Source organism: Petromyzon marinus, chromosome 69 (assembly GCF_048934315.1).
Source record: "Petromyzon marinus isolate PM22_M1 ecotype Great Lakes invasive population chromosome 69, UKy_Petmar_22M1.pri1.0, whole genome shotgun sequence".
Taxonomy (NCBI): Eukaryota; Metazoa; Chordata; class Hyperoartia; order Petromyzontiformes; family Petromyzontidae; genus Petromyzon; species Petromyzon marinus.
The window spans coordinates 4,355,390-4,383,209 of record NC_133735.1 but is presented as its reverse complement, the minus strand read 5'-3'; the positions used below and the strand labels follow the sequence as shown (position 1 = coordinate 4,383,209).

Below are 27,820 nucleotides of genomic sequence, written 5' to 3'. Positions count from 1 at the left end.
AGCATAGTAGTAGTGTAGTAGTAGTGTAGTAGTAGTGTAGTAGTGTGGTAGTAGTGTAGTAGTAGTGTAGTAGGGGACTACACGCTGTCCTTCTGGTGGGTGTAGTCGTGGTGTAGTGGTGTGGTGGTGCTGTAGTAGTGGTGTAGTAGTAGTGTAGCATAGTAGCAGTAGTGTAGTAGTAGTGTAGTAGTAGTGTAATAGTAGTGTAGTAGGGGACTACACGCTGTCCTTCTGGTGGGTGTAGTCGTGGTGTAGTGGTGGTGCTGTAGTAGTGGTGTAGTAGTGTTATAGTGTAGTAGTAGTGTAGTAGTAGTGTAGTAGTGTGGTAGTAGTGTAGTAGTAGTGTAGTAGGGGACTACACGCTGTCCTTCTGGTGGGTGTAGTCGTGGTGTAGTGGTGGTGCTGTAGTAGTGGTGTAGTAGTAGTGTAGCATAGTAGTAGTAGTGTAGTAGTAGTGTAATAGTAGTGTAGTAGTAGTGTAGTAGGGGACTACACGCTGTCCTTCTGGTGGGTGTAGTCGTGGTGTAGTGGTGGTGCTGTAGTAGTGGTGTAGTAGTAGTGTAGCATAGTAGTAGTGTAGTAGTGTTGTTGTAGTAGTGTAGTAGTAGTGTAGTAGGGGACTACACGCTGTCCTTCTGGTGGGTGTAGTCGTGGTGTAGTGGTGGTGCTGTAGTAGTGGTGTAGTGTAGTAGTAGTATAGTATAGTAGTAGTAGTGTAGTAGTACTGTAGTAGTAGTGTAATAGTAGTAGTGTAGTAGGGGACTACACGCTGTCCTTCTGGTGGGTGTAGTCGTGGTGTAGTGGTGGTGCTGTAGTAGTGGTGTAGTAGTGTTATAGTGTAGTAGTAGTGTAGTAGTGTGGTAGTAGTGTAGTAGTAGTGTAGTAGGGGACTACACGCTGTCCTTCTGGTGGGTGTAGTCGTGGTGTTAGTGGTGGTGCTGTAGTAGTGGTGTAGTAGTAGTGTAGCATAGTAGTAGTAGTGTAGTAGTAGTGTAATAGTAGTGTAGTAGTAGTGTAGTAGGGGACTACACGCTGTCCTTCTGGTGGGTGTAGTCGTGGTGTAGTGGTGGTGCTGTAGTAGTGGTGTAGTAGTAGTGTAGCATAGTAGTAGTGTAGTAGTAGTGTAGTAGTGTTGTTGTAGTAGTGTAGTAGTAGTGTAGTAGGGGACTACACGCTGTCCTTCTGGTGGGTGTAGTCGTGGTGTAGTGGTGGTGCTGTAGTAGTGGTGTAGTGTAGTAGTAGTATAGTATAGTAGTAGTGTAGTAGTACTGTAGTAGTAGTGTAATAGTAGTAGTGTAGTAGGGGACTACACGCTGTCCTTCTGGTGGGTGTAGTCGTGGTGTAGTGGTGGTGCTGTAGTAGTGGTGTAGTAGTGTTGTAGTGTAGTAGTAGTAGTGTAGTAGTAGTGTAGTAGTAGTGTAGTAGGGGACTACACGCTGTCCTTCTGGTGGGTGTAGTCGTGGTGTAGTGGTGGTGCTGTAGTAGTGGTGTAGTATAGTTGTAGTAGTGTAGTAGTAGTGTAGTAGGGGACTACACGCTGTCCTTCTGGTGGGTGTAGTCGTGGTGTAGTGGTGGTGCTGTAGTAGTGGTGTAGTAGTGTTATAGTGTAGTAGTAGTGTAGTAGTGTAGTAGTAGTGTAGTAGTGTGGTAGTAGTGTAGTAGTAGTGTAGTAGGGGACTACACGCTGTCCTTCTGGTGGGTGTAGTCGTGGTGTAGTGGTGGTGCTGTAGTAGTGGTGTAGTAGTAGTGTAGCATAGTAGTAGTAGTGTAGTAGTAGTGTAATAGTAGTGTAGTAGTAGTGTAGTAGGGGACTACACGCTGTCCTTCTGGTGGGTGTAGTCGTGGTGTAGTGGTGGTGCTGTAGTAGTGGTGTAGTAGTAGTGTAGCATAGTAGTAGTGTAGTAGTGTTGTTGTAGTAGTGTAGTAGGGGACTACACGCTGTCCTTCTGGTGGGTGTAGTCGTGGTGTAGTGGTGGTGCTGTAGTAGTGGTGTAGTGTAGTAGTAGTTAGTGTAGTAGTAGTGTAGTAGTAGTGTAGTAGTGTTGTTGTAGTAGTGTAGTAGTAGGGGACTACACGCTGTCCTTCTGGTGGGTGTAGTCGTGGTGTAGTGGTGGTGCTGTAGTAGTGGTGTAGTAGTTAGTGTAGTAGTAGTAGTAGTGTAGTAGTAGTGTAGCATAGTAGTAGTAGTGTAGTATAGTAGTAGTAGTGTAGTAGTAGTGTAGTAGGGGACTACACGCTGTCCTTCTGGTGGGTGTAGTCGTGGTGTAGTGGTGGTGCTGTAGTAGTGGTGTAGTGTAGTAGTAGTGTAGTAGTAGTGTTGTTGTAGTAGTGTAGTAGGGGACTACACGCTGTCCTTCTGGTGGGTGTAGTCGTGGTGTAGTGGTGGTGCGGTAGTAGTGGTGTAGTAGTAGTGTAGTAGTAGTAGTGTAGTAGGGGACTACATGCTGTCCTTCTGGTGGGTGTAGTCGTGGTGTAGTGGTGGTGCTGTAGTAGTGGTGTAGTGTAGTAGTATAGTAGTAGTGTAGTAGTAGTAGTGTTGTAGTGGTGTAGTAGTAGTGTAGTAGTGTTGTTGTAGTAGTGTAGTAGGGGACTACACGCTGTCCTTCTGGTGGGTGTAGTCATGGTGTAGTGGTGGTGCTGTAGTAGTGGTGTAGTGTAGTAGTAGTGTAGTAGTAGTGTTGTTGTAGTAGTGTAGTAGGGGACTACACGCTGTCCTTCTGGTGGGTGTAGTCGTGGTGTAGTGGTGGTGCTGTAGTAGTGGTGTAGTAGTGTAGTATAGTAGTAGTAGTAGTGTAGTAGGAGACTACACGCTGTCCTTCTGGTGGGTGTAGTCGTGGTGTAGTGGTGGTGCTGTAGTAGTGGTGTAGTAGTAGTAGTGTAGTAGTAGTGTAGTAGTAGTGTAATAGTAGTGTAGTAGTAGTGTTGTAGTGGTAGTGTAGTGGTGTAGTAGTAGTGTAGTAGTGTTGTTGTAGTAGTGTAGTAGTAGTGTAGTAGGGGACTACACGCTGTCCTTCTGGTGGGTGTAGTCGTGGTGTAGTGGTGGTGCTGTAGTAGTGGTGTAGTGTAGTAGTAGTGATGTTGTAGTAGTGTAGTAGGGGACTACACGCTGTCCTTCTGGTGGGTGTAATCGTGGTGTAGTGGTGGTGCTGTAGTAGTGGTGTAGTAGTAGTGTAGCATAGTAGTAGTAGTGTAGTAGTAGTGTAGTAGGGGACTACACGCTGTCCTTCTGGTGGATGTAGTCGTGGTGTAGTGGTGGTGCTGTAGTAGTGGTGTAGTGTAGTAGTAGTGTAGCATAGTAGTAGTAGTGTAGTAGTAGTGTAGTAGTAGTGTAGTAGTAGTGTAATAGTAGTAGTAGTGTAGTAGTAGTGTAGTAGGGGACTACACGCTGTCCTTCTGGTGGGTGTAGTCGTGGTGTAGTGGTGGTGCTGTAGTAGTGGTGTAGTGTAGTAGTATAGTAGTAGTAGTGTAGTAGTAGTGTAGTAGGGGACTACACGCTGTCCTTCTGGTGGGTGTAGTCGTGGTGTAGTGGCGGTGCTGTAGTAGTGGTGTAGTGTAGTAGTAGTGTTGTTGTAGTGTTGTTGTAATAGTAGTGTAGTAGTGTAATAGTGTTGTAGTAGTATAGTAGTAGTGTAGTAGTAGTGTAATAGTAGTGTAGTAGTAGTGTTGTAGTGGTAGTGCAGTGGTGTAGTAGTAGTGTTGTTGTAGTAGTGTAGTAGTAGTAGTGTAGTAGGGGACTACACGCTGTCCTTCTGGTGGGTGTAGTCATGGTGTAGTGGTGGTGCTGTAGTAGTGGTGTAGTGTAGTAGTAGTGTAGTATAGTAGTAGTAGTGTAGTAGTAGTGTAATAGTAGTGTAGTAGTAGTGTTGTAGTGTAGTAGTAGTGTTGTTGTAGTAGTGTTGTAGTGTAGGAGTAGTGTAGTAGTAGTGTTGTAGTGGTAGTGTAGTGTTGTAGTAGTAATGTAGTAGTAGTGTAGGAGTAGTGTAGTAGTAGTAGTGTTGTAGTAGTGTAGTAGTAGTGTAGTAGTAGTGTAGTCGTGGTGTAGTAGTAGTGTAGTAGTGTAGTCGTGGTGTAGTAGTGTAGTAGTAGTGGTGTAGTAGTATTGGTGTAGTAGTAGTGTAGTAATGTCACGTTCACCCACCCACCATCTCATTTACCCACTCACTCATTCACTCACCCATCCACTCATTCACTCACCCACTCACCCACCATCTCACTCACCATCTCACTCACCCACCCACTCACCCACTCACCCACCCACTCACCCACTCGCCCACCCACCCACTCACCCCCCACTCACCCAACCACTCACCCACCGACCCACTCACCCACCCACCCCCTCACCCACCCACCCACTCACCCACCCACACACCCACTCACCCACTCACCCACCCACTCACCCACCCACTCACTCACCCACCCACTCACCCACCCACTCACCCACCCACCCACCCCCCTCACTCACCCACCCCCCCACTCTCTCTGTGTCAGGCGCTCTGGGCGGGTGCAGCACTGCCGCATCCACTCGCGACAGGAGTCGGTGCCGGTGCGGTACTACCTCACGGAGAACCTGATGTTCGACTCGCTCTACTCGCTCATCATGCACTACCGCGACGTGCCGCTCCGCTGCAACGAGTTTGAGATGCGGCTCACCGAGCCCGTGCCCCAGCCCAACGCGCACGAGAACAAGGAGTGAGTCGTCCCGCTCGCTCACGCCAGCGTCGCCCGTTCGCTCGCTCACTCACCCCCTTGCACGCTCTCTCTCACTCCATCGCTCGCTCTCTCTCACTCCCTCGCTCGCTCTCTCACTCACTCACTCGCTCGCTCACTCGCTCGCTCACTCACTCGCTCGCTCACTTGCTCACTCGCTCTCACTCACTCGCTCACTCACTCACTCACTGGCTCTCTTTCACCCACTCACTCACCCACTCACCCACTCACTCACCCACTCACTCACTCACCCACTCACTCACTCACCCACTCACTCACTCACCCACTCACTCACTCACCCACTCACTCACTCACCCACTCACTCACCCACTCACTCACCCACTCACTCACTCACCCACTCACTCACCAGCTCACTCACCCACCCACTCACCCACTCACTCACCCACCCACTCACTCGCTCGCTCACTCACTCTCTCACTCACTCACTCGCTTGCTCGCTCACTCACTCACTCACTTGCTCTCTCTCACTCCCTCACTCTCTCTCTCACTCACTCCCTTGCTCGCTCACTCACCAACGCTCTCACCAACGCCCTCACTCGCTCGCTGTCTCGCTACTAGCAGCACTTGCCCCTACACCCTGCTAGAGGCTACACGGGGCACCTTTGTCTGTGTGTCTATAGGACACTGCTGCTGCTACTAACAGCACTTTCCCCTACATCCTGTTAGAGGCTACACGGGGCACCTTTGTGTATCTATAGGCGCTGCTGCTGCTACTCGCTGACAGCACTTTCCCCTACAGCCTGTTAGAGGCTACACGGGGCACCTTTGTCTGTGTGTATATAGACACTGCTGCTGCTACTAACAGCACTTGCCCCTATCCCTGCTAGAGGCTACACGGGGGACCTTTGTCTGTGTGCAGGTGGTACCACGCCAGCCTGTCGCGGGGAGAGGCGGAGCACATGCTGATGCGGGTGCCTCGCGACGGCGCCTTCCTCGTGCGCAAGCGCAGCGAGACCAACTCCTACGCCATCACCTTCCGGTAGCCACCGCAGACACAGGAGCAGGCACAGCGGGCACAGCAGACACAGCAGACACAGCAGCAGGCACAGCAGGCACAGCAGAAACAGACACAGCAGACACAGCATGCACAGCAGGCACAGCAGCAGGCACAGCAGGCACAGCAGACACAGACACAACCACAGCAGACACAGCAGACACAGCAGACACAGCAGCAGGCACAGCAGACACAGACACAACCACAGCAGACACAGACACAACCACAGCAACCCCAGACACAGCAGACACAGCAGCAGGCACAGCAGACACAGCAGACACAGACACAACCACAGCAGACACAGACACAACCACAGCAACCCCAGACACAGCAGACACAGCAGACACAGCAGCAGGCACAGCACGCACAGCAGACACAGCAGACACAGCAGCAGGCACAGCACGCACAGCAACAGCAGACACAGCAGACACAGCGGCAGGCACAGCACGCACAGCACGTACAGCAGACACAGCAGACACAGACACAGCAGACACAGCAACCGCAGACACAGCAGCAGGCACAGCACGCACAGCACGCAGAGCAGACACAGTCACAGCAGCAGGCACAGCAGACACAGACACGGCAGGCACAGCACGCACAGCAGACACAGCAGACACAGCAGACACAGACACAACCACAGCACGTACAGCAGGCACAGACACAGCAGCAGGCACAGACACAGCAACCGCCACAGCACGCACAACACGCACAACACGCACAGCAACCGCAGACACAAACACAGCAGGCACAGCAGGCACAGCAGACACAGACACAGCAAGCACAACCACAGAAACTGCAGGCACAGCAGACACAGCAGACACAGCAACCGCAGCAACAGCAGACACAGCAGATACAGCAGACACAGCCACAGCAACCCCAGACACAGCAGACACAGCAGACACAGCAGACACCACCACAGCAACCCCAGACACAGCAGACACAACCACAGCAGACAGAGCAGACACAGCAGACAGCAGACACAACCACAGCAACCGCAGACACAGCAGACACAGCTGTTGCCACCGCCGACAGCAGACAGCAGACACAGCAGACACAGCCGTCGCCACTGCAGACTCAGACACAGCAACAGCAGACACAGCAGACACAACAGACAGCAGACACAGCAGACACAACCACAGCAACAGCAGACACAGCAGATACAGCAGACACAGCCACAGCAACCGCAGACACAGCAGACACAGCCACAGCAACAGCAGACACAGCAGACACAGACACAGCAACCGCAGACACAGCCACAGCCATCACGGCCACAGCCACCGTCACCACTACTGCCACCACCACAGCCACCACAGCCACTACAGCAACTACTCCTGCCACCACCACCACCACTCCACCCTCCTCCTGTTATCACGGACACCACCACCAGAGCCCCAACTACTGCCACCACTACCGCCACCACTACCACCACCACCACTGCCACCACCACCACTACCACCACCGCCACCGCTACCGCCACCACCACTGCCACCACCACCACTACCGCCACCACGGCTACCGCCACCACCACCACTACCGCCACCACCACCACTACCGCCACCACCACTATCGCCACCACCACCACTACCGCCACCACCGCTACCGCCACCACCGCTACCGCCACCACCACTACCGCCGCCACCACCACCACTTATCCTTCCCACCTCTCGACGGCACGTGCTCAGCGTCTCTCTCACCTGATGGTGAGAGACACACTCACCTGTACACACACTCACCTGTACACACACTCACCTGTACACACACCCACCTGTACACTCACCTGTACACACACTCACCTGTACACTCAACTGTACACTCACCTGTACACACACTCACCTGTACACTCACCTGTACACACACTCACCTGTACACTCACCTGTACACACACTCACCTGTACACTCACCTGTACACACACTCACCTGTACACACACTCACCTGTACACTCAACTGTACACTCACCTGTACACACACTCACCTGTACACTCACCTGTACACACACTTACCTGTACACTCACCTGTACACACACTCACCTGTACACTCACCTGCACACACACTCACCTGTACACACACTCACCTGTACACACACTGACATGTACACTCACTCACCTGTACACACACTCACCTGTACACTCACCTGTACACTCACCTGTACACACACTCACCTGTACACACACTCACCTGTACACACACCTGTACACACACTCACCTGCACACACACTCACCTGTACACTCACCTGTACACACACTCACCTGTACACTCACCTGTACACACACTCACCTGTACACACACTCACCTGTACACACATTCACATGTACACACACTCACCTGCACACACACTCACCTGTACACTCACCTGTACACTCACCTGTACACACACACTCACCTGTACACTCACCTGTACACTCACCTGTACAACAACAACCGCCATTCGCCACTAAGTGGCGGTGACGTCACCACGACGCTTGTGCCAGGCCATGTGCACCTTGAGGCCACGTGAAGTGTCGAACGCCCGCTGGCAGGAGGTCACGGGGCAGACCCAGGTGCCACGGGTCGACTGAGATGACTGATGCACCACCTGTGCCCCCTACTGTGCCAACCTGCTGTGCCTTTGCCACCCGGCGCTCCGCTCGTTGTTGTGAGCGTCGCTCCTCCGCCCTCCGTTGTTGTTGGAGGGCGACTGCCTCCAACTGCCCAGTAGCATCCTTCACGAGCCTCCTCCACAGAGGCCGATCTTGACACCGCTGGTACCGGTCATCGGCAAGTCCACTCAGCTCCACGTCCTCCTGTACCACGTCACTCCATCTCTTCTCTAGCCCGTGCCACGCCCGTTTAGCCCCCTCGATCCGGCCGAACAAAAGCTGTTTCGGCATGCGGTGGCTGGGCATGCGGGCTACATGACCCAGCCAACGCAGCCTTGCCTGCTGGAGGAGCTCACCGATGGGACCTTGCCCAGATCTTTCAAGGATTTGTGAGCTCCTCACACAATCCAGTCTGGTTAAACCCAGGAAGGATCGTAGGCACGCTAGCCTAAATGTTTCTAACCAGCGAAGATGTTCCATTAGGGGGTCCACGTCACCTGTACACTCACCTGTACACACACTCACCTGTATACACACTCACCTGTACACTCACCTGTATACACACTCACCTGTACACTCACCTGTACACACACTCACTTGTACACACTCACTCACCTCTCCACCCCACCCCTTCCCCACCCCACACACGACACACACCACACACACACCCACACACCACACACCAACACACCACTCACCGACACCACACACACCACACGCCACCCCACACACCAACACACACCACGCGACACACACCACACACACCCACACACCACACACACCACACGACACACACACCATACACCCACACCCCACACACACACCACACACACCACACACACTACACACCACACGACACACACCACACACACCCCACCCACACACCACACACACCACTCACCGACACCACACACACCACACGCCACCCCACACACCAACACACACCACGCGACACACACCACACACACCCACACACCACACACACCCACACACACACACCACACACACACACGCCACCCCACACACCAACACACACCACACGACACACACCACACACACCCCACACACACACACCCACACACCACACACCCCACACACACACCACACGACACACACCACACACACCACACACACACACAACCCCCACCCCACACACCAACACACACCACTCACCGACACCACACACACCACGCACACCACGTCGCCGCCACCCCCGCCGCACACGCCACCCGCGCCGCCGCCAGCGCCGAGGGCAAGATCAAGCACTGCCGCATTCAGCGGGAGGGCCGCCTCTTCATGCTGGGCAGCTCGGCCGAGTTTGAGAGCCTGCTGGAGCTGGTGTGCTACTACGAGCGGCGGCCGCTCTACCGCAAGATGCGCCTGCGGTACCCCGTCAACGAGGACACGCTGCACAAGCTCGGCACCGACGTGAGTGACGCCGACAGGCAACGGGGCCGTGCCCCTGGCCGTGCCCCTGGCCGTGCCCCTGGCCGTGCCCCGGGCCGTGCCCCTGACCGTGCCCCTGACCGTGCCCCTGGCCGTGCCCCTGGCCGTGCCCCTGGCCGTGCCCCAGGCCGTGCCCCTGGCCGTGCCCCGGGGCCGTGCCCCAGGCCGTGCCCCTGGCCGTGCCCCGGGCCGTGCCCCTGACCGTGCCCCTGACCGTGCCCCTGGCCGTGCCCTGGGCCGTGCCCCTGGCCGTGCCCCTGGCCGTGCCCCTGGCCATGCCCCGGGCCGTGCCCCTGACCGTGCCCCTGACCGTGCCCCTGGCCGTGCCCGGGGCCGTGCCCCTGGCCGTGCCCCTGACCGTGCCCCTGACCGTGCCCCTGACCGTGCCCCTGGCCGTGCCCCGGGCCGTGCCCCGGGCCGTGCCCCGGGTCCGTGCCCCGGTCCATGCCCCGGCCCCTCCTCCACCCACCCACCCACCCACCACCCACAACCCACCCACCCCTCACCACCCACTAACCCACCCACCCCTCACCACCCACCCCCTACCGTGCAGGACCCGGATTACAACGCCCTCTACGGCATCGGCAACAGCCACCTCTACGTGGAGCCCAACCAGATGCCTCCCTCCAAGGTGGCCTCCTCCAAGGTTCTGGCACCACGGTCGCCCCCACCACCACCCACCCACCACCACCCACCACCCACCCACCACGCAACAGCCACCTGTACCACGGTTGCTATCCCCCCAACCCACCCACTCCCCTCACCGTGACGATGATGATGGTGACGGTGATGGTGGTTGTGACGGTGGTGACGGTGGTGGTGATGGTGGTGACGGTGGTGGTGGTGGTGCTGATGATGGTGGTGGTGATGGTGGTAGTGTGGTGGTGGCGGTGGTGGTGGTGGTGATGGTGACGGTGGTAGTGTGGTGGTAATGATGATGGTGGTGGTGGCGGTGGTGGCTGTGGTGGTGGCGGTGGTGGTGGTGGCTGTGGTGGTGGTGTCTGTGGCGGTGGTGTCTGTGGTGGTGGCGGTGGTGGTGGCAGTGGTGGTGGCTGTGGTGGTGGCTGTGGTGGTGGCTGTGGTGGTGGTGGTGATGAGAAAGGTGGTGGTGACGGTGGTAGTGTGGAGGTAATGATGATGGTGGTGGTGGTGATGATGATGAAGGTGGTGGTGATGAGAAAGGTGGTGGTGGTGACGGTGGTGGTGAACGTGGTGGTGTGGTGGTTACCGACAGTGCTCCGTGAAGGCGCTGTACGACTACAGGGCTCACCGTGACGATGAACTCTCCTTCGTCAAGAACTCCGTCATCTACAACGTGGACAAGCAGGACGGTGGCTGGTGAGGCTCGCTCCTCACCCGCTCGCTCCTCACCCGCTCGCTGCTCACCCGCTCATTCACCCACTCGCTCCCCACCCACTCGCTCCTCACCCACTCATTCACTCGCTCCTCACCCACTCGCTCCTCACCCGCTCGGTCCTCACCCACTCATTCACCCACTCGCTCCTCACCCACTCATTCACTCGCTCGCTCCTCACCCACTCGCTCCTCACTCGCTCGCTCCTCACCCACTCATTCACTCGCTCGCTCCTCACCCACTCGCTCATTCGCTCGCTCCTCACCCGCTCGTTCGCTCGCCCGCTCCTCACCCACTCTCATTCGCTCGCTCCTCACCTGCTCGTTCGCTCACCCGCTCCTCACCCACTCGCTCCTCACCCACTCGCTCGTTCGCTCGTTCCCTCACTCGCTCCTCACCCACTCGCTCCTCACCCACTCGCTCCTCACCCACTCGCTCATTCGCTCGCTCCTCACCCGCTCGTTCGCTCACCCGCTCCTCACCCACTCGCTCCTCACCCACTCGCTCCTCACCCACTCGCTCCTCACCCACTCGCTCATTCGCTCGCTCCTCACCCGCTCGTTCGCTCACCCGCTCCTCACCCACTCGCTCCTCACCCACTCGCTCGTTCGCTCATTCCCCCACTCGCTCCTCACCCACTCGCTCCTCACCCACTCGCTCATTCGCTCGCTCCTCACCCGCTCGTTCGCTCACCCGCTCCTCACCCACTCGCTCCTCACCCACTCGCTCGTTCGCTCATTCCCCCACTCGCTCCTCACCCACTCGCTCCTCACCCACTCGCTCGTTCACTCATTCCCCCACTCGCTCCTCACCCACCCGCTCCTCATCCACTCGCTCCTCACCCACTCGCTCCTCACCCGCTCGGTCCTCACCCACTCATTCACCCACTCGCTCCTCACCCACTCATTCACTCGCTCGCTCCTCACCCACTCGCTCCTCACTCGCTCGCTCCTCACCCACTCATTCACTCGCTCGCTCCTCACCCACTCGCTCATTCGCTCGCTCCTCACCCGCTCGTTCGCTCGCCCGCTCCTCACCCACTCTCTCGTTTGCTCGCTCCTCACCTGCTCGTTCGCTCACCCGCTCCTCACCCACTCGCTCCTCACCCACTCGCTCGTTCGCTCGTTCCCTCACTCGCTCCTCACCCACTCGCTCCTCACCCACTCGCTCCTCACCCACTCGCTCATTCGCTCGCTCCTCACCCGCTCGTTCGCTCACCCGCTCCTCACCCACTCGCTCCTCACCCACTCGCTCGTTCGCTCATTCCCACACTCGCTCCTCACCCACTCGCTCCTCACCCACTCGCTCATTCGCTCGCTCCTCACCCGCTCGTTCGCTCACCCGCTCCTCACCCACTCGCTCCTCACCCACTCGCTCGTTCGCTCATTCCCCCACTCGCTCCTCACCCACCCGCTCCTCATCCACTCGCTCCTCACCCACTCGCTCCTCACCCACTCGCTCACCCTCCTCCCCCCCCCCCTCACCTTCTCCCCCCTCTCTCTCTCACCGCCGCCGAATCTCCGTGTGGCTCAGGTGGTGCGGTGACCACGGCGGCAAGAAGCGGCACTGGTTCCCGGCAAACTACGTGGAGGAGATGTCCATCCCACAACCTCAGGAGGCCGAGGTGCCCACCCACCACACCACACCACACCCCACCACACCACACCACACGACAACCCACCACACCACACCCCACCACACCCCAACACACCACACCCCACCACACCACACCCCACCACACCCCAGCACACCACACCCCACCACACCACACCCCACCACACCCCAACACACCACACCCCACCACACCACACCCCACCACACGACAACCCACCACACCACACCCCACCACACCCCACCCCACCACACACCCCACCCCACCCGGCATACTTCGCCCACTTTCACTTTCCCACGGTGGCTATGAGAGATGTTGACCACCTCGCCTGGTACGCAGGAGGTCGTGGGTTCGATCCCGTGACCCTGACTCTGCCTGATGCTGTGTATTTTGAGTCGTTCGATTTGGAGTTTTCATCTCTCTCTCATCATCACGGTGGCTAGGAGATGTTGACCACCTCGCCTGGTATACAGGAGGTCGTGGGTTCAATCCTGACCCCTATCAACGCCTGCTGCTGTATATTTGGAGTCCGCGTCTCTCTCATCATCATCATCATCACGGTGGCTAGGAGATGTTGACTACCTCGCCTGGTCCGCAGGAGGTGATGGCTTCGATCTGATTCTGATAGGCTGCTGCTGCTGCTGTTCGCTATCAGCACTTGCCCCGACAGTCTGTTAGAGACTATACTGGGGGTGGGGGATCTTTGTCTTTGTCATTGCCAGGGAGTCGACAGCAGCCCCCTGGGCTCCCTGCAGAAGGGAACCATCGACCTCAAATCGTGCACAGTCGGTGAGTAGCAGGCGGTGGTGGTGAGGGTGGCGGTGGGGGTGGCAGTGGTGGTGTGGTGTGGGTGGTGAGGGTGGTGAGGGTGGCGGTGGTGGTGGTGGTGGTGGCGGTGGTGGTGGCGGTGGTGGTGTGGTGTGGGTGGTGGGGGTGGTGGTGGTGAGGGTGGCGGTGGTGGTGGTGGTGGCGGTGGTGGTGGTGGCGGTGGTGGCGGTGGTGGCGGTGGTGGTTTGGTGTGGGTGGTGGGGGTGGTGGTGGTGGGGGTGGCGGTGGGGGTGGAAGAGGTGGTGGTCGTGGTGGTCGCGGCGGTGATGGTGGTGGTGGCGGCGGTGATGGTGGTGGTGGCGGTGGAGTTGGTGGAGGTGGTGGCGGTGGTGATGGCGGTGGTGGTGTGGTGTGGGTGGTGGTCGCGGTGGTCGTGGTGGTCGTGGTGGTGATGGCGAGGGGAGTCTAACTGAACCGGTCCTGCTACTCGCCACTACTGGCGACTACTAACAGCACTTGCCCCACAGGCTATTGGAGGCTACACGGGGGACCTTTGTCTGTGTGCGCAGCTGCCCTCACGCAAGGCAAGGGAGGGGCACCGCTGGGTGTCTGCCCTCATGTCTATAGGGCACCGCTGTTGCTACTCGCTAACAGCACTTGCCACGTTCTGTTAGAGGCTACACGGGGGACCTTTGTCTGTGTGCACAGCTGCCCTCACACAAGGCAAGGGAGGGCAGCGCTGGGTGTTTGCCCTCATGTCGGGGGGCAGCACGGCCTCGCTGGACGTGGCGGCCCCCGATGAGAAGGAGCTCAGCGACTGGATGACCAAGATTGTACAGGCCAAGCAGGTGGCGGGCACACGGGTGAGTGTGTGGGTGGGGTGGGGGGGTGGGGTGGGGTGGGTGGGTGAGTGGGTGGGTGGGTGAGTGAGTGGGTGGGTGAGTGGGTGAGTGTGTGCGTGTGGGGTGAGTGAGTGGGTGAGTGTGGGTGGGTGAGTGGGTGAGTGGGTGAGTGGGTGAGTGAGTGGGTGAGTGTGTGAGTGAGTGGGTGGGTGAGTGAGTGTGCGTGAGTGAGTGTGCGTGTGGGTGAGTGGGTGAGTGAGTGGGTAAGTGAGTGGGTCAGTGAGTGGGTGTGTGTGTGGGTGTGTGTGTGGATGAGTGGGTGGGTGAGTGTGGGTGAGTGGTTGGGTGAGTGTGTGTGTGTGGGTGGGTGAGTCGGTGGGTGGGTGGGTGTGTGTGTGGGTGAGTGAGTGGGTGGGTGGATGTGCGTGTGGGTGAGTGAGTGAGTGGGTGAGTGAATGGGTGAGTGAGTGAGTGGGTGAGTGAGTGTGTGTGTGTGCGTACGTGTGGGTGAGTGAGTGAATGGGTGAGTGAGTGGGTGAGTGAGTGGGTGTGTGCATGTGGGTGAGTGGGTGAGTGAGTGGGTGAGTGAGTGAGTGGGTGAGTGATTGTGAGTGTGCGGGTGAGTGAGTGGGTGTGCGTGTGGGTGAGTGAGTGAGTGAGTGGGTGAGTGAGTGGGTGAGCGAGTGGGTGAGTGAGTGAGTGGGTGAGCGAGTGGGTGAGTGAGTGAGTGAGTGGGTGAGTGAGTGAGTGAGTTAGTGGGTGGGTGAGTGAGTGGGTGGGTGAGTGAGTGAGTGGGTGAGTGAGTGAGTGGGTGGGTGAGTGAGTGAGTGGGTGGGTGAGTGAGTGGGTGGGTGGGTGGTGAGTGAGTGAGTGGGTGGGGTGGGGTGGGTGAGTGAGTGAGTGGTGAGTGAGTGAGTGGGTGAGTGGGAGTGAGTGGGTGGGTGGTGAGTGGGCTGGGGTGGGTGGGGTGGGTGGGTGAGTGGGTGGAGTGGGTGGGTGGGTGAGTGGGTGAGTGAGTGAGTGGGTGGTGAGTGAGTGGTGGGGGTGGTGGTGGGGAGTGAGGTGGTGGGTGGGTGGGTGAGTGGGTGGGTGGGTGAGTGGTGCGCATGTAAGTGGGTGGGTGGGTGAGGTGGTGAGTGGGTGTGAGTGAGTGAGTGAATGACTGAGTGAGTGAGTGGGTGTGAGTGAGTGAGGGGTGACTGACTGAGTGAGTGTGTGGGTGAGTGATTGAGTGAGTGAATGGGTGTGCGTGTGGGTGAGTGAGTGGGTGAGTGAGTGAGTGAATGAGTGAGTGAGTGGGTGAGTGAGTGAGTGAATGACTGAGTGGGTGAGTGAGTGAGTGGGTAAGTGAGTGAGTGGGTGAGTGAGTGGGTAAGTGAGTGGTGAGTGAGTCAGTGGGTGAGTGGGTGAGTGAGTGGGTGAGTGAGTGGGTGAGTGAGTGAGTGAGTGGGTGAGTGAGTGGGTGAGTGATGATGACTGACTGACTGACTGAGGAGTGAGTGACTGACTGACTGACTGACTGAGTGAGTGAATGGCTGAGTGGGTTGAGTGAGTGAATGACTGAGTGGGTGAGTGAGTGGGTGAGTGAGTGAGTGGGTGAGTGAGTGAGTGAGTGGGTGAGTGAGTGAGTGGGTGAGTGAGTGAGTGGGGTGAGTGAGTGAGTGAGTGACTGAGTGAGTGAGTGAATGACTGAGTGAGTGAGTGGGTGTGAGTGAGTGAATGACTGAGTGACTGACTGAGTGAGTGTGCGTTAACCACCACCACCACCGCCGCAGAGCTCCAAGCGCACCGAGGAGGAGAAGAGGAAACGAGTCGCCTCCGAGATCTCCGAGCTCGTCATTTACTGCCGCCCCGTGCCCTTCGAAGGTGCCCGCTCACTCACTCACCCGCTCACTCACCCGCTCACTCACTCACCCGCTCACTCACCCGCTCACTCACTCACTCACTCACCCACCCGCTCACTCACCCGCTCACTCACCCACTCACTCACCCGCTCACTCACCCACTCACTCACCCGCTCACTCACTTGCTCACTCACTCACCTGCTCACTCACCCGCTCACTCACTCACTTACTCACCCGCTCACTCACCCGCTCACTCACCCACTCACTCACTCACCCGCTCACTCACCCACTCAGTCACTCACCCGTTCACTCACTCGCTCACTCACCCGCTCACTCACTCACTCACTAGCTCACTCACCCGCTCACTCACTCACTCGCTCACTCACCCGCTCACTCACCCGCTCACTCACCCACTCACTCACCCGCTCGCCGGCCCGCTCGCTCAGCTGCCCGCTCGCTCAACCCACCCCACCCACTCCACCCACTCCACTCACCCCGCTCCACCCACCCCACCCACTCCACCCACCCAACCCACTCCACCCACCCCACCCACTCCACCCACCCCACCCACTCCACCCACCCCACCCCCCACCCACCCACCCACCCACCGCACTCACTCTACCCAACCCTACCCCACCACCCACCCCACCCACCCCACCCACTCCACCCACCCAACCCACCCACCCACCCACTCCCCCCCACCCCACACCCACTCCACCCCCCCACCCACCCCACCCCACCCACCGCACACTCACTCTACCCAACCCATCCCGCTCCACCCACCCCACCCACTCAACCCACTCCACCCACTCCATGCACACCACCCAACCCACTCCACCCACTCCACCCACCCCACCCACTCCACCCACTCCACTCCACCACCCACCACCCACCCACCCACCCCACCCCCACCACCCACCCACCCCACCCACCCACCCACCCACCCACCCACCCCACCCACCCCACCCACCCACCCCACCCACCCACCCCACCCACCGCACTCACTCTACCCAACCCATCCCACTCCACCCACCCCACCCACTCCACCCACTCCACCCACTCCACCCACTCCATGCACACCACCCAACCCACTCCACCCACACCACCCACCCCACCCACTCCACCCACTCCATGCACACCACCCAACCCACTCCACCCACTCCACCCACTCCACCCACCCCACCCCACCCCATCCCCACCCAACCCACCCACCCCACCCACCCAATCCACCACACCCCACCCACCCACCCACTCCACCCACCCCACCCACCCACCCACCCACCCCACCCCCCACCCACCCCACCGCACTCACTCTACCCAACCCATCCCACTCCACCCACCCCACCCACTCCACCCACTCCACCCACTCCACCCACTCCATGCACACCACCCAACCAACTCCACCCACACCACCCACCCCACCCACTCCACCCACTCCATGCACACCACCCAACCCACTCCACCCACTCCACCCACTCCACCCACCCCACCCCACCCCATCCCCACCCAACCCACCCACCCCACCCACCCAATCCACCACACCCCACCCACACCACCCACTCCACCCACCCCACCCACCCCACCCACCCACCCCACCCACCCACCCCACCCACCGCACTCACTCTACCCAACCCATCCCACTCCACCCACCCCACCCACTCCACCCACTCCACCCACTCCACCCACTCCATGCACACCACCCAACCCACTCCACCCACACCACCCACCCCACCCACTCCACCCACTCCATGCACACCACCCAACCCACTCCACCCACTCAACCCACTCCACCCACCCCACCCCACCCCATCCCCACCCAACCCACCCCACCCACCCAATCCACCACACCCCACCCACACCACCCACTCTACCCACCCTACCCACCCCACCCCACCCCATCCCCACCCACTCCACCCACCCAACCCACTCCACCCACCCCACCCACTCCACCCACTCCACCCACCCCACCCACCCCACCCACCGCACTCACTCTACCCAACCCATCCCGCTCCACCCACTCCACCCACTCCACCCACTCCACCCACTCCATGCACACCACCCAACCCACTCCACCCACTCCACCCACCCCACCCACTCCACCCACTCCACCCACCCAACCCACTCCACCCACTCCACCCACCCAACCCACTCCACCCACTCCACCCACTCCACCCACCCCACCCACCCCACCCCACCCACTCCACCCACTCCATGCACACCACCCACCCCACCCACCCACCCCACCCACCCCACCCACCCCACCCCACCCACCCAACCCACCCACCCCACCCAACCCACCCCACCCCACCCCACCTACCCACCCCACCCCACTAACTCCACATCGTCTCCCCCCGCCCCCCCCCACCACCCCACCCCCCCTCCACCCCCCTCCCCTTCCCCCGCACCCCACCCCCCCCGCCCACCGGCCAGGCCCCAAGCTGAGCTGCCGGGAGATGTCGTCCCTGCCGGAGACGAAGGCGGAGAAGTACTGCCGGCGCGGCGCGGCGCGGCCGCTCGTGGAGCACAACCGGCGCCAGCTGAGCCGCGTCTACCCCAAGGGGCAGCGCATCGACTCCTCCAACTACGACCCGCTGGCCCTGTGGGCGTGCGGCACGCAGATGGTGGCTCTCAACTACCAGACGCCTGGTGAGGCGGCGGCGGCGGCTCATGCTGCGGTGGTTTTTGGTGGTGGTGGTGGTGGTCGTGGTGGTCGTGGTGGTGGTGGTGGTGGTGGTGGTGGTCGTGGTGGTCATGGTGGTGGTCGTGGTGGTGGTCGTGGTGGTGGTGGTGGTCGTGGTGGTGGTCGTGGTGGTGGTGGTGGTGGTCATGGTGGTGGTGGTGGTGGTCATGGTGGTGGTCGTGGTGGTGGTCGTGGTGGTGGTCGTGGTGGTGGTCGTGGTGGTGGTCGTGGTGGTGGTGGTGGTGGTCGTGGTTGGTGGTCGTGGTGGTGGTGGTGGTGGTTAGTGGTCGTGGTCGGTGGTCGTGGTGGTGATTGTGGGGGTGGTCACGGTTGTGGTCGTGGTTGGAGGTCGTGGTGGTGGTCGTGGTTGGTGGTGGTCGTGGTTGGTGGTCGTGGTGGTGGTGGTCGTGGTGGTGGTCGTGGTGGTGGTGGTGGTGGTCATGGTGGTGGTCGTGGTGGTGGTGGTCGTGGTGGTCGTGGTGGTGGTCGTGGTGGTGGTGGTCACGGTTGTGGTCGTCGTTGGAGGTCGTGGTGGTGATTGTGGTGGTGGTGGTCGTGCTGGTGGTCGTGGTGGTGGTCGTGGTGGTGGTCGTGGTGGTCATGGTGGTGGTCGTGGTGGTGGTCGTGGTGGTGGTGGTGGTCGTGGTTGGTGGTCGTGGTTGGTGGTCGTGGTCGGTGGTCGTGGTGGTCGTGGTGGTCATGGTGGTGGTCGTGGTGGTGGTCGTGGTCGTGGTGGTGGTGGTGGTCGTGGTGGTGGTCGTGGTGGTGGTCGTGGTGGTGGTCGTGGTGGTGGTGGTCGTGGTGGTGGTGGTCGTGGTGGTGGTCGTGGTGGTGGTGGTGGTGGTCGTGGTGGTGGTCGTGCTGGGTCTGCCGCGTGACCTCCTGCCAGCGGGCGTTAGACACTTCACGTGGCCTCAAGGTGCAAATGGCCTGGCACAAGCGTCGTGGTGACGTCACTGCCACTTAAGTGGTGAATGGCGGTTGTTGTTGTGTGTACGTGTGACAGTGTGTGTGTGTAATAGATAGTGTGTGTGTGACGGTGTGTGTGTGATGGTGTGTGTGACGGTGAGTGTGTGACGGTGTGAGTGTGTGTGACGGTGTGAGTGTGTGTGTGACGGTGTGAGTGTGTGTGTGATGGTGTGTGTGATGGTGTGTGTGACGGTGTGAGTGTGTGTGACGGTGTGTGTGACGGTGTGTGTGTGTGTGTGTGATGGTGTGTGTGACGGTGTGAGTGTGTGTGCCGGTGTGTGTGTGACGGTGTGTGTGTGATGGTGTGTGTGTGTAATGGTGTGTGTGATGGTGTGTGTGACGGTGTGTGTGTGTGACGGTGTGATGGTGTGTGTGACGGTGTGTGTGACGGTGTGTGTGTGTGTGTGTGATGGTGTGTGTGTGTAACGGTTTAATTCGTAGTTTCGTGGTAATTAATTGAAGGTGGAGGGGTTACCAGCCCCTCGCACCCGTCCAGAGCCCCCGTTTAGCCCCTGTGGTGGACACATATGCCATAAGGGGAGGAGCCAATCAAAATTGGATCTCCCCCCACAGCGCTATCCACGACAGAGTTGCCCGTCCGGCACCGCGAGGAGGTAGGGGGTTGTTTTGCCGGAGGGCATGGGCCAGGAGGTCCGGTGGACCGGCTCTGGCTCCTGTCACCATGAGGGGTGGACAGTCCTCTACTCGGGGCAGCAGACTGCCAAACAACAGGGTGTGGGTCTTCTTTTGAACAAAAGAATGAAGGGGGCGTGGGAGCGTGGCGGTGAGGTGTGGGAAGCTGTAAGCCCCAGGCTACTTTGGGCTCGCCTTCCCATCAACCGGAGGCGAGGAATGGTGGTCGTGGTTACTTATGCCCCCACCGAAGATGAACATCCGTGGAGGGATGCAGGCAAAGCCGATGAGTCAGATGCCTTCTATGACCTCCTGTCACAGGTGCTGGCTAAAGTGGCCCCTCGGGATAGAGTCATCATGTTGGGTGACTTCAATGCCCGAGTTGGTCATGATACTGGCACCTGGTCTGGAGTGATTGGAGGGCATGGGCCAGATCAGCTCAATAACAACGGTAGGAGGCTGCTAGATTTTTGTGCAGCCCATGGGCTTGTAATTACCAACACGCTGTTCCGGCATCGGCGCATCCACACAACATCATGGATGCATGCCGGGTCCAAGCAAGAACATCTGCTGGACTACATAGTGACGGACCAGCGAATGCGAGCCCATGTCCTTGACACCAGGACCTACCGTGGAGCTGATCTGCCCTCTGACCATCGACTAGTCATCTGTAAGATGCGCCTGCCATTCTTCCACTCCGGTGGTGGGTGTACACCCAGGACCCCATTCCAACCTAAAGTGGCCTGGTCTCAGTTATCTGATGAAAGTTGCAAGCGAGAATTTCATCATCGCTTGCGGCTGGGATTGGCATCGTCCCCGACTCCTCCTGATGTCGAGGGTAAATGGGCGAGGTTTAGGACTGTGACTCATGCAGCTGCAATGGCTGCTTTGGGTACGCGGTCCAGACCTCCCCAGACACCCTGGATGACAGAGGAGTTGTTCAGGATGGTTGAGAAAAAGCGACAGGCCCACTGTCATCGGCTACAGAATCCCACGTCAGAGAATGAGGAGGCTTACCGCAGCCTTCGCTCGGAGGTTCGGAGAGCCGTGAGGCGCTGCAAGGATGGGTGGTGGTCGCGGGTTGCTGAGGAGATGGAGTCTGCCTCAGTGGCCCGTGATCATAAATCTCTATTTAACTCCATCAAAAAAGTAACCTGCAGCGCCACACCTATTACCATCATTAGGGGAAAAAACGGTGATCCAATTTCTGACCCCCAGGAACAGGTTCGCAGATTTGCTGAGCATTTCTGTGAGGTCCTGGGGGAGGGAAAATCCCTCAGCCAGGAAAACATCGTGGCACAAAGTGAGGATGACCCTGCTGAGGCTGCGGTGCCTCAAATATCGGATGAAGTCACCCCCTGTGAGTGGCTGGCTGAGGTGCCAGCTGCTGATGAAGTATTGAAGGCGATCCGGAGTCTGAGACCAGGAAAGGCAGCGGGCAGAGATGATCTCCCAAGCGAAATGCTGAGGGAGGGTGGCGTTTGTGCACAGACTGCCCTATACGACATCATAACAACAGTCTGGACCACTGGATGGGTTCCGCAGGATTGGAAGGATGCCCTGGTGGTCCCCCTTTTTAAGAAGGGGGACCGCACAGACTGTAACAACTACAGGGGCATCTCACTCCTCAGTGTGCCGGGAAAGGTCCTGGCAAGGATTATTCAGCATCGCCTTGCCAGGCACGCTGAGGAGAGGCTTGCGGAGCCCCAATGCGGTTTCAGGAAAGGGCGGTCCTGCACAGATGCCATATTTTCTGTCCGTCTGCTACAGCAGAGGTGTAGGGAATTCCAACAAGACCTACATCTCTGCTTTATTGACCTGGTCAAGGCCTATGATACCATCAGTAGGCCTGGGCTCTGGGTCGTTCTTCGTGCTTTTGGAGTACCTGACCCTCTGCTCACGATCATTAAGGACCTTCATGATGGTGAGCGGGCCCGGGTAAAACTACGTGGCCGGGAGTCAGAGCCATTCCCTGTACACCTTGGGGTGCGACAGGGATGTCCTCTGGCTCCCACATTATTTAACATCTATTTTGACCACGTAGTTCTTGAAGCCTTCAATAGCTGTACCGGGGGAATCTCCATATGGTACAGATATAATGGGAGGCTAATCGATGCCCGGGTGCGGTCAAGGGATGGCTCCCTATTGCTCAACCACGTTATGTATGCTGATGACTTGGTAATAGCTGCTCAGTCAGAGGAGGAGTTGGAGACGCTGCTGCTGAGACTGGAGCGTGCCACTAAGAGGTGGGGCCTTACCATCAGCCCCACCAAAACTAAGCACCTGCCTGGGTATTTTGTACCATCGGACACTCCACCCCCACAACTACCAATCGGTGATGGGGCAGTTGTGGAGAGAGTGGAGAGTTTCCCATACCTGGGCAGTGTGCTTATGACTGGCTCCTGTTTAACAGCAGAGGTCTCACTCCGAATCAGTCGAGCGGCAATATCTTTTCATCGGTTGCGTAACGCTGTGTGGAAGCTACCTGGTCTGTCGCTCCGCACTAAGCTTCAAGTCTTCTCGGCCACGGTCATTCCCTCCCTTCTCTACGCTTGCGAAACGTGGACCCCCCTAATGGAACATCTTCGCCGGTTAGAAACATTTAGGCTGGCCTGCCTACGATCCATCCTGGGTTTAACCAGACTGGATTGTGTGAGGAGCTCACAAATCCTTGAAAGATCTGGGCAGGGTCCCATCGGTGAGCTCCTCCGGCAGGCAAGGCTGCGATGGCTGGGTCATGTAGCCCGCATGCCCAGCCACCGCATGCCGAAACAGCTTTTGTTTGGCCGGATTGAGGGGGCTGGGCGGGCGCGGCACGGGCTAGAGAAGAGATGGAGTGATGTGGTACAGGAGGACGTGGAGCTGAGTGGACTTGCCGATGACTGGTACCAGCGGTGTCAAGATCGGCCTCTGTGGAGGAGGCTCGTGAAGGATGCTACTGGGCAGTTGGAGGCAGTCGCCCTCCAACAACAACGGAGGGCGGAGGAGCGACGCTCACAACAGCGAGCGGAGCGCCGGGTGGCTAAAGCACAGCAGGTTGGCACAGTAGGGGGCACAGGTGGTGCATCAGCCAGTCATCTCAGTCAGTCGACCCGTGGCACCTGGGTCTGCCCCGTGACCTCCTGCCAGCGGGCGTTCGACACTTCACGTGGCCTCAGGGTGCACATAGCCTGGCACAAGCGTCGTGGTGACGTCACCGCCACTTAGTGGCGAATGGCGGTTGTTGTTGTTGTGTGTAACGGTGTGTGTGTGATGGTGTGTGTGTGTGATGGTGTGTGTGATGGTGTGTGTGACGGTGTGAGTGTGTGTGACGGTGTGTGTGATGGTGTGTGTGACGGTGTGTGTGATGGTGTGTGTGTGTGACGGTGTGTGTGTGATGGTGTGTGTGACGGTGAGTGTGTGTGACGGTGTGTGTGTGTGTGACGGTGTGTGTGTGTGATGGTGTGTGTGTGTGACGGTGTGTGTGTGTGTGACGGTGTGTGTGTGTGTGCCGGTGTGTGTGTGTGTGACGGTGTGAGTGTGTGTGACGGTGTGAGTGTGTGTGACGGTGAGTGTGTGTGACGGTGTGTGTGTGTGTGACGGTGTGAGTGTGTGTGACGGTGTGTGTGTGTGTGACGGTGTGTGTGTGTGATGGTGTGTGTGTGTGTGTGTGATGGTGTGTGTGACGGTGTGTGTGTGTGTGTGATGGTGTGTGTGACGGTGTGTGTGTGTGACGGTGTGTGTGTGTGTGTGATGGTGTGTGTGACGGTGTGTGTGTGTGTGCCGGTGTGTGTGTGTGACGGTGTGTGTGTGTGTGAGACGGTGAGTGTGTGTGACGGTGTGTGTGTGTGATGGTGTGTGTGTGTGACGGTGTGTGTGTGAGTGTGTGACGGTGTGTGTGTGTGCCGGTGTGTGTGTGTGCCGGTGTGTGTGTGTGTGCCGGTGTGTGTGCGCGTGACGGTGTGTGTGTGACGGTGTGTGCGTGTGACGGTGTGTGTGTGTGTGACGGTGTGAGTGTGTGTGCTGGTGTGAGTGTGTGTGCCGGTGTGAGTGTGTGTGCCGGTGTGAGTGTGTGTGACGGTGTGTGTGTGATGGTGTGTGTGACGGTGTGTGTGTGTGTGCCGGTGTGTGTGTGACGGTGTGTGTGTGACGGTGTGTGTGTGATGGTGTGTGTGACGGTGTGAGTGTGTGTGACGGTGTGTGTGTGTGTGACGGTGTGAGTGTGTGTGTGATGGTGTGTGTGACGGTGTGTGTGTGTGATGGTGTGTGTGACGGTGTGTGTGTGTGTCGGTGTGTGCTACTCGCTACAAACACCGCCTGGCCCCCACCGTCTGCACGTGTGCCAGACAAGCCCATGCAGCTGAACCAGGCTCTGTTCACGCTGAACGGCACCAGCGGCTACGTCCTGCAGCCTGAGTCGATGCTTCGCGGCGACTTTGTCGACCCGTTCTGCAACAGCGCTCTGCCCACCAACGACACCGTCAGCCTGCAGATCATGGTGTGTGCCTGTGTGTGTGTGTGGTGTGTGTGCGTGCGTGGGGCGTTGGTGTGTGTGGTGTGGTGTGCGTGGTGTGTGTGTGCCTGTGTGCGTGCGTGGTGCGTGTGGTGTGTGTGGTGTGCGTGGTGTGTGTGGTGTGCGTGGTGTGTGTGGTGTGCGTGCGTGCGTGGTGCGTGTGGTGTGCATGGTGTGTGTGTGCCTGTGTGTGTGCGTGCGTGGTGCGTGTGGTGTGTGTGGTGTGCGTGGTGTGTGTGTGCCTGTGTGTGCGCGTGTGTGGTGCGTGTGGTGTGTGTGGTGTGGTGTGTGTGGTGTGCGTGCGTGCGTGGTGCGTGTGGTGTGCATGGTGTGTGTGTGCCTGTGTGTGTGTGCGTGTGTGGTGCGTGCGTGGTGTGGGTGTGGTGTGCGTGGTGTGTGTGTGCCTGTGTGTGTGCGTGCGTGGTGCGTGTGGTGTGGTGTGTGTGTGCCTGTGTGTGTGTGCGTGCGTGGTGCGTGTGGTGGTGTAAACAACGCCGTTTGGGGAGACAAAGGCGGCCGGGCGCGGTGCCGGCCACCCACACCCCTGGGCCTTCACAGGTGCCTTTGTCTTTCCGCGTGTGCCGTGTGCCGTGTGCCGTGCGCCGTGTGCCGTGTGCCGTGCGCCGTGTGCCATGTGCCGTGCGCCGTGCGCCGTGTGCCGTGTGCCGTGCGCCGTGTGCCGTGTGCCGTGTGCCGCGTGCCGTGTGCCGCGTGCCGCGTGCCGTGCGCCAGATCTTCGGCGCTCGCCACCTTCCCAAGAACGGCCGCAGCATCGCGTGTCCCTTCGTGGAGGTGGAGGTCTGCGGTGCCGACTACGACTGCAACAAGTACAAAACGGAGGTCGTGCGTGAGTGCCCCACACACACACGCACACACGCACACACACACACACGCACGCACACACACACACGCACACACACACGCACGCACACACGCACACATGCACGCACACACACGCACGCACACACGCACACATGCACGCACACACACCCACCCACCCACGCACACACGCACGCACAAGCTCACAGCACTCGCCTCTACAGCCTGCTAGAGGCTACACGGGGGACCTTTGTCTGTGTCTATAGGACACTGCTGCTGCTGCTGCTACTAACAGCACTCGCCCCTACAGCCCTGCTAGAGGCTACACGGGGGACCTTTGTCTGTGTCTATAGGACACTGCTGCTGCTGCTGCTGCTGCTACTAACAGCACTCGCCCCTACAGCCCTGCTAGAGGCTACACGGGGGACCTTTGTCTGTGTCTATAGGACACTGCTGCTGCCTGCTACTAACAGCACTCGCCCCTACAGCCCTGCTAGAGGCTACACGGGGGACCTTTGTCTGTGTCTATAGGACACTACTGCTGCTAACAGCACTTGCCCCTACAGCCCCTGCTAGAGGCTACATGGGGCACCTTTGTCTGTGTGTCTATAGGGCACTGCTGCTGCTACTAACAGCACTTGCCCCTACCACCTGCTAGAGGCTACACGGGGGAGCTTTGTCTGTGTGTCTATAGGTGACACCCACCCCCTCGTGTGCCACAGTGCCGGCCTTCACAGTGTGCTCGCCAGCAGCACTTGCCCCTACAGCCTGTTCAGGCTATGCGGGGGACCTTTGTATTTGTCTGTGGGGTTCTCCCCTCCCCTTGCCCCCCTCCCCCCCTCCCTCACCTCCCTCCCTCCCCTCCCTCACCTCCCTCACCTCCCTCCCTCCCCCTCCCCCCTCCCTCCCCTCCCCCCCTCCCTCACCTCCCTCCCCCACCTCTCTCCCTCCCCTCACCTCCCTCCCTCCCTCACCTCCCCCCCTCCCTCCCCTCCCTCCCCCCCCCTCCCTCCCTCACCTCCCTCCCTCCCCTCCCCCCTCCCTCACCTCCCTCCCCTCCCCCCCTCCCTCCCTCACCTCCCTCACCTCCCCCCTCCCTCACCTCCCTCCCTCACCTCCCCTCCCTCCCTCCCTCCCTCCCTCACCTCCCTCCCTCACCTCCCTCCCTCACCTCCCCCCCTCCCTCCCTCACCTCCCTCCCCTCCCCCCCTCCCTCCCCTCCCCCCCCTCCCTCCCCCCACACCCCCCACAGCGGACAATGGGTTGAACCCCGTGTGGAGCGTTAAGTCCCCGGGCCTGGTGTTCGACATCCAGAGCCCTCGCCTCGCCTTCCTGCGCTTCGTGGTGTACGAGGAGGACATGTTCAGTGACCCCAACTTCCTGGCGCAGGCCACGTTCCCCGTGCGCGGACTCAAGTCTGGTGAGAGGTCAACGCGTGGTGGTGGTGGTGGTGGCGGTGGTGGTGGTGTCTGTGGTGGTGGTGGTGTCTGTGGTGGTGGTGTCTGTGGTGGTGGTGTCTGTGGTGGTGTCTGTGGTGGTGTCTGTGGTGGTGGTGGCTGTGGTGGTGGTGGCGGTGTCTGTGGTGGCGGTGTCTGTGGTGGTAGTGGTGTCTGTGGTGGTGGTGGCGGTGGTGGTGTCTGTGGTGGTGTCTGTGGTGGTGGTGTCTGTGGTGGTGGTGTCTGTGGTGGTGGTGGTGTCTGGTGGTGGCAGTGTCTGTGGTGGTGTCTGTGGTGGTGGTGGTGTCTGTGGTATCTGTGGTGGTGTCTGTGGTGGTGGTGGTGTCTGTGGTGGTGGTGTCTGTGGTGGTGGTGGTGTCTGGTGGTGGCAGTGTCTGTGGTGGTGTCTGTGGTGGTGTCTGTGGTGGTGGTGTCTGTGGTGGTGGTGGTGGTGTCTGTGGTGGTGGTGTCTGTGGTGGTGGTGGTGGTGTCTGTGGTGGTGTCTGTGGTGGTGGTGTCTGTGGTGGTGTCTGTGGTGGTGTCTGTGGTGGTGTCTGTGGTGGTGGTGGCTGTGGTGGTGGTGGCGGTGTCTGTGGTGGCGGTGTCTGTGGTGGTAGTGGTGTC

At 59.0% G+C, this 27,820-nt stretch overlaps 1 protein-coding gene across 3 annotated transcripts in view; it reads left to right on the top strand.

The window, feature by feature from the left end:
• LOC116957023 (1-phosphatidylinositol 4,5-bisphosphate phosphodiesterase gamma-1-like) overlaps positions 1–27,820 on the top strand; it is a 122,226-nt gene that overhangs the window by 79,261 nt on the left and 15,145 nt on the right. For 2 of the 3 annotated variants that reach the window (XM_076055134.1, XM_076055133.1), the window contains 13 exons: positions 4,489–4,689; positions 5,588–5,707; positions 9,546–9,729; positions 10,301–10,393; positions 10,982–11,085; positions 12,635–12,725; positions 13,436–13,502; positions 14,190–14,344; positions 16,099–16,189; positions 18,598–18,813; positions 24,775–24,926; positions 25,674–25,788; positions 27,013–27,180. In XM_076055134.1, the coding sequence (XP_075911249.1) occupies positions 4,489–4,689; positions 5,588–5,707; positions 9,546–9,729; positions 10,301–10,393; positions 10,982–11,085; positions 12,635–12,725; positions 13,436–13,502; positions 14,190–14,344; positions 16,099–16,189; positions 18,598–18,813; positions 24,775–24,926; positions 25,674–25,788; positions 27,013–27,180 (1,757 nt within the window). The remainder of the gene's footprint in view (positions 1–4,488; positions 4,690–5,587; positions 5,708–9,545; positions 9,730–10,300; positions 10,394–10,981; positions 11,086–12,634; positions 12,726–13,435; positions 13,503–14,189; positions 14,345–16,098; positions 16,190–18,597; positions 18,814–24,774; positions 24,927–25,673; positions 25,789–27,012; positions 27,181–27,820) is intronic. The other variant, XM_076055132.1, reaches the window with a different exon arrangement.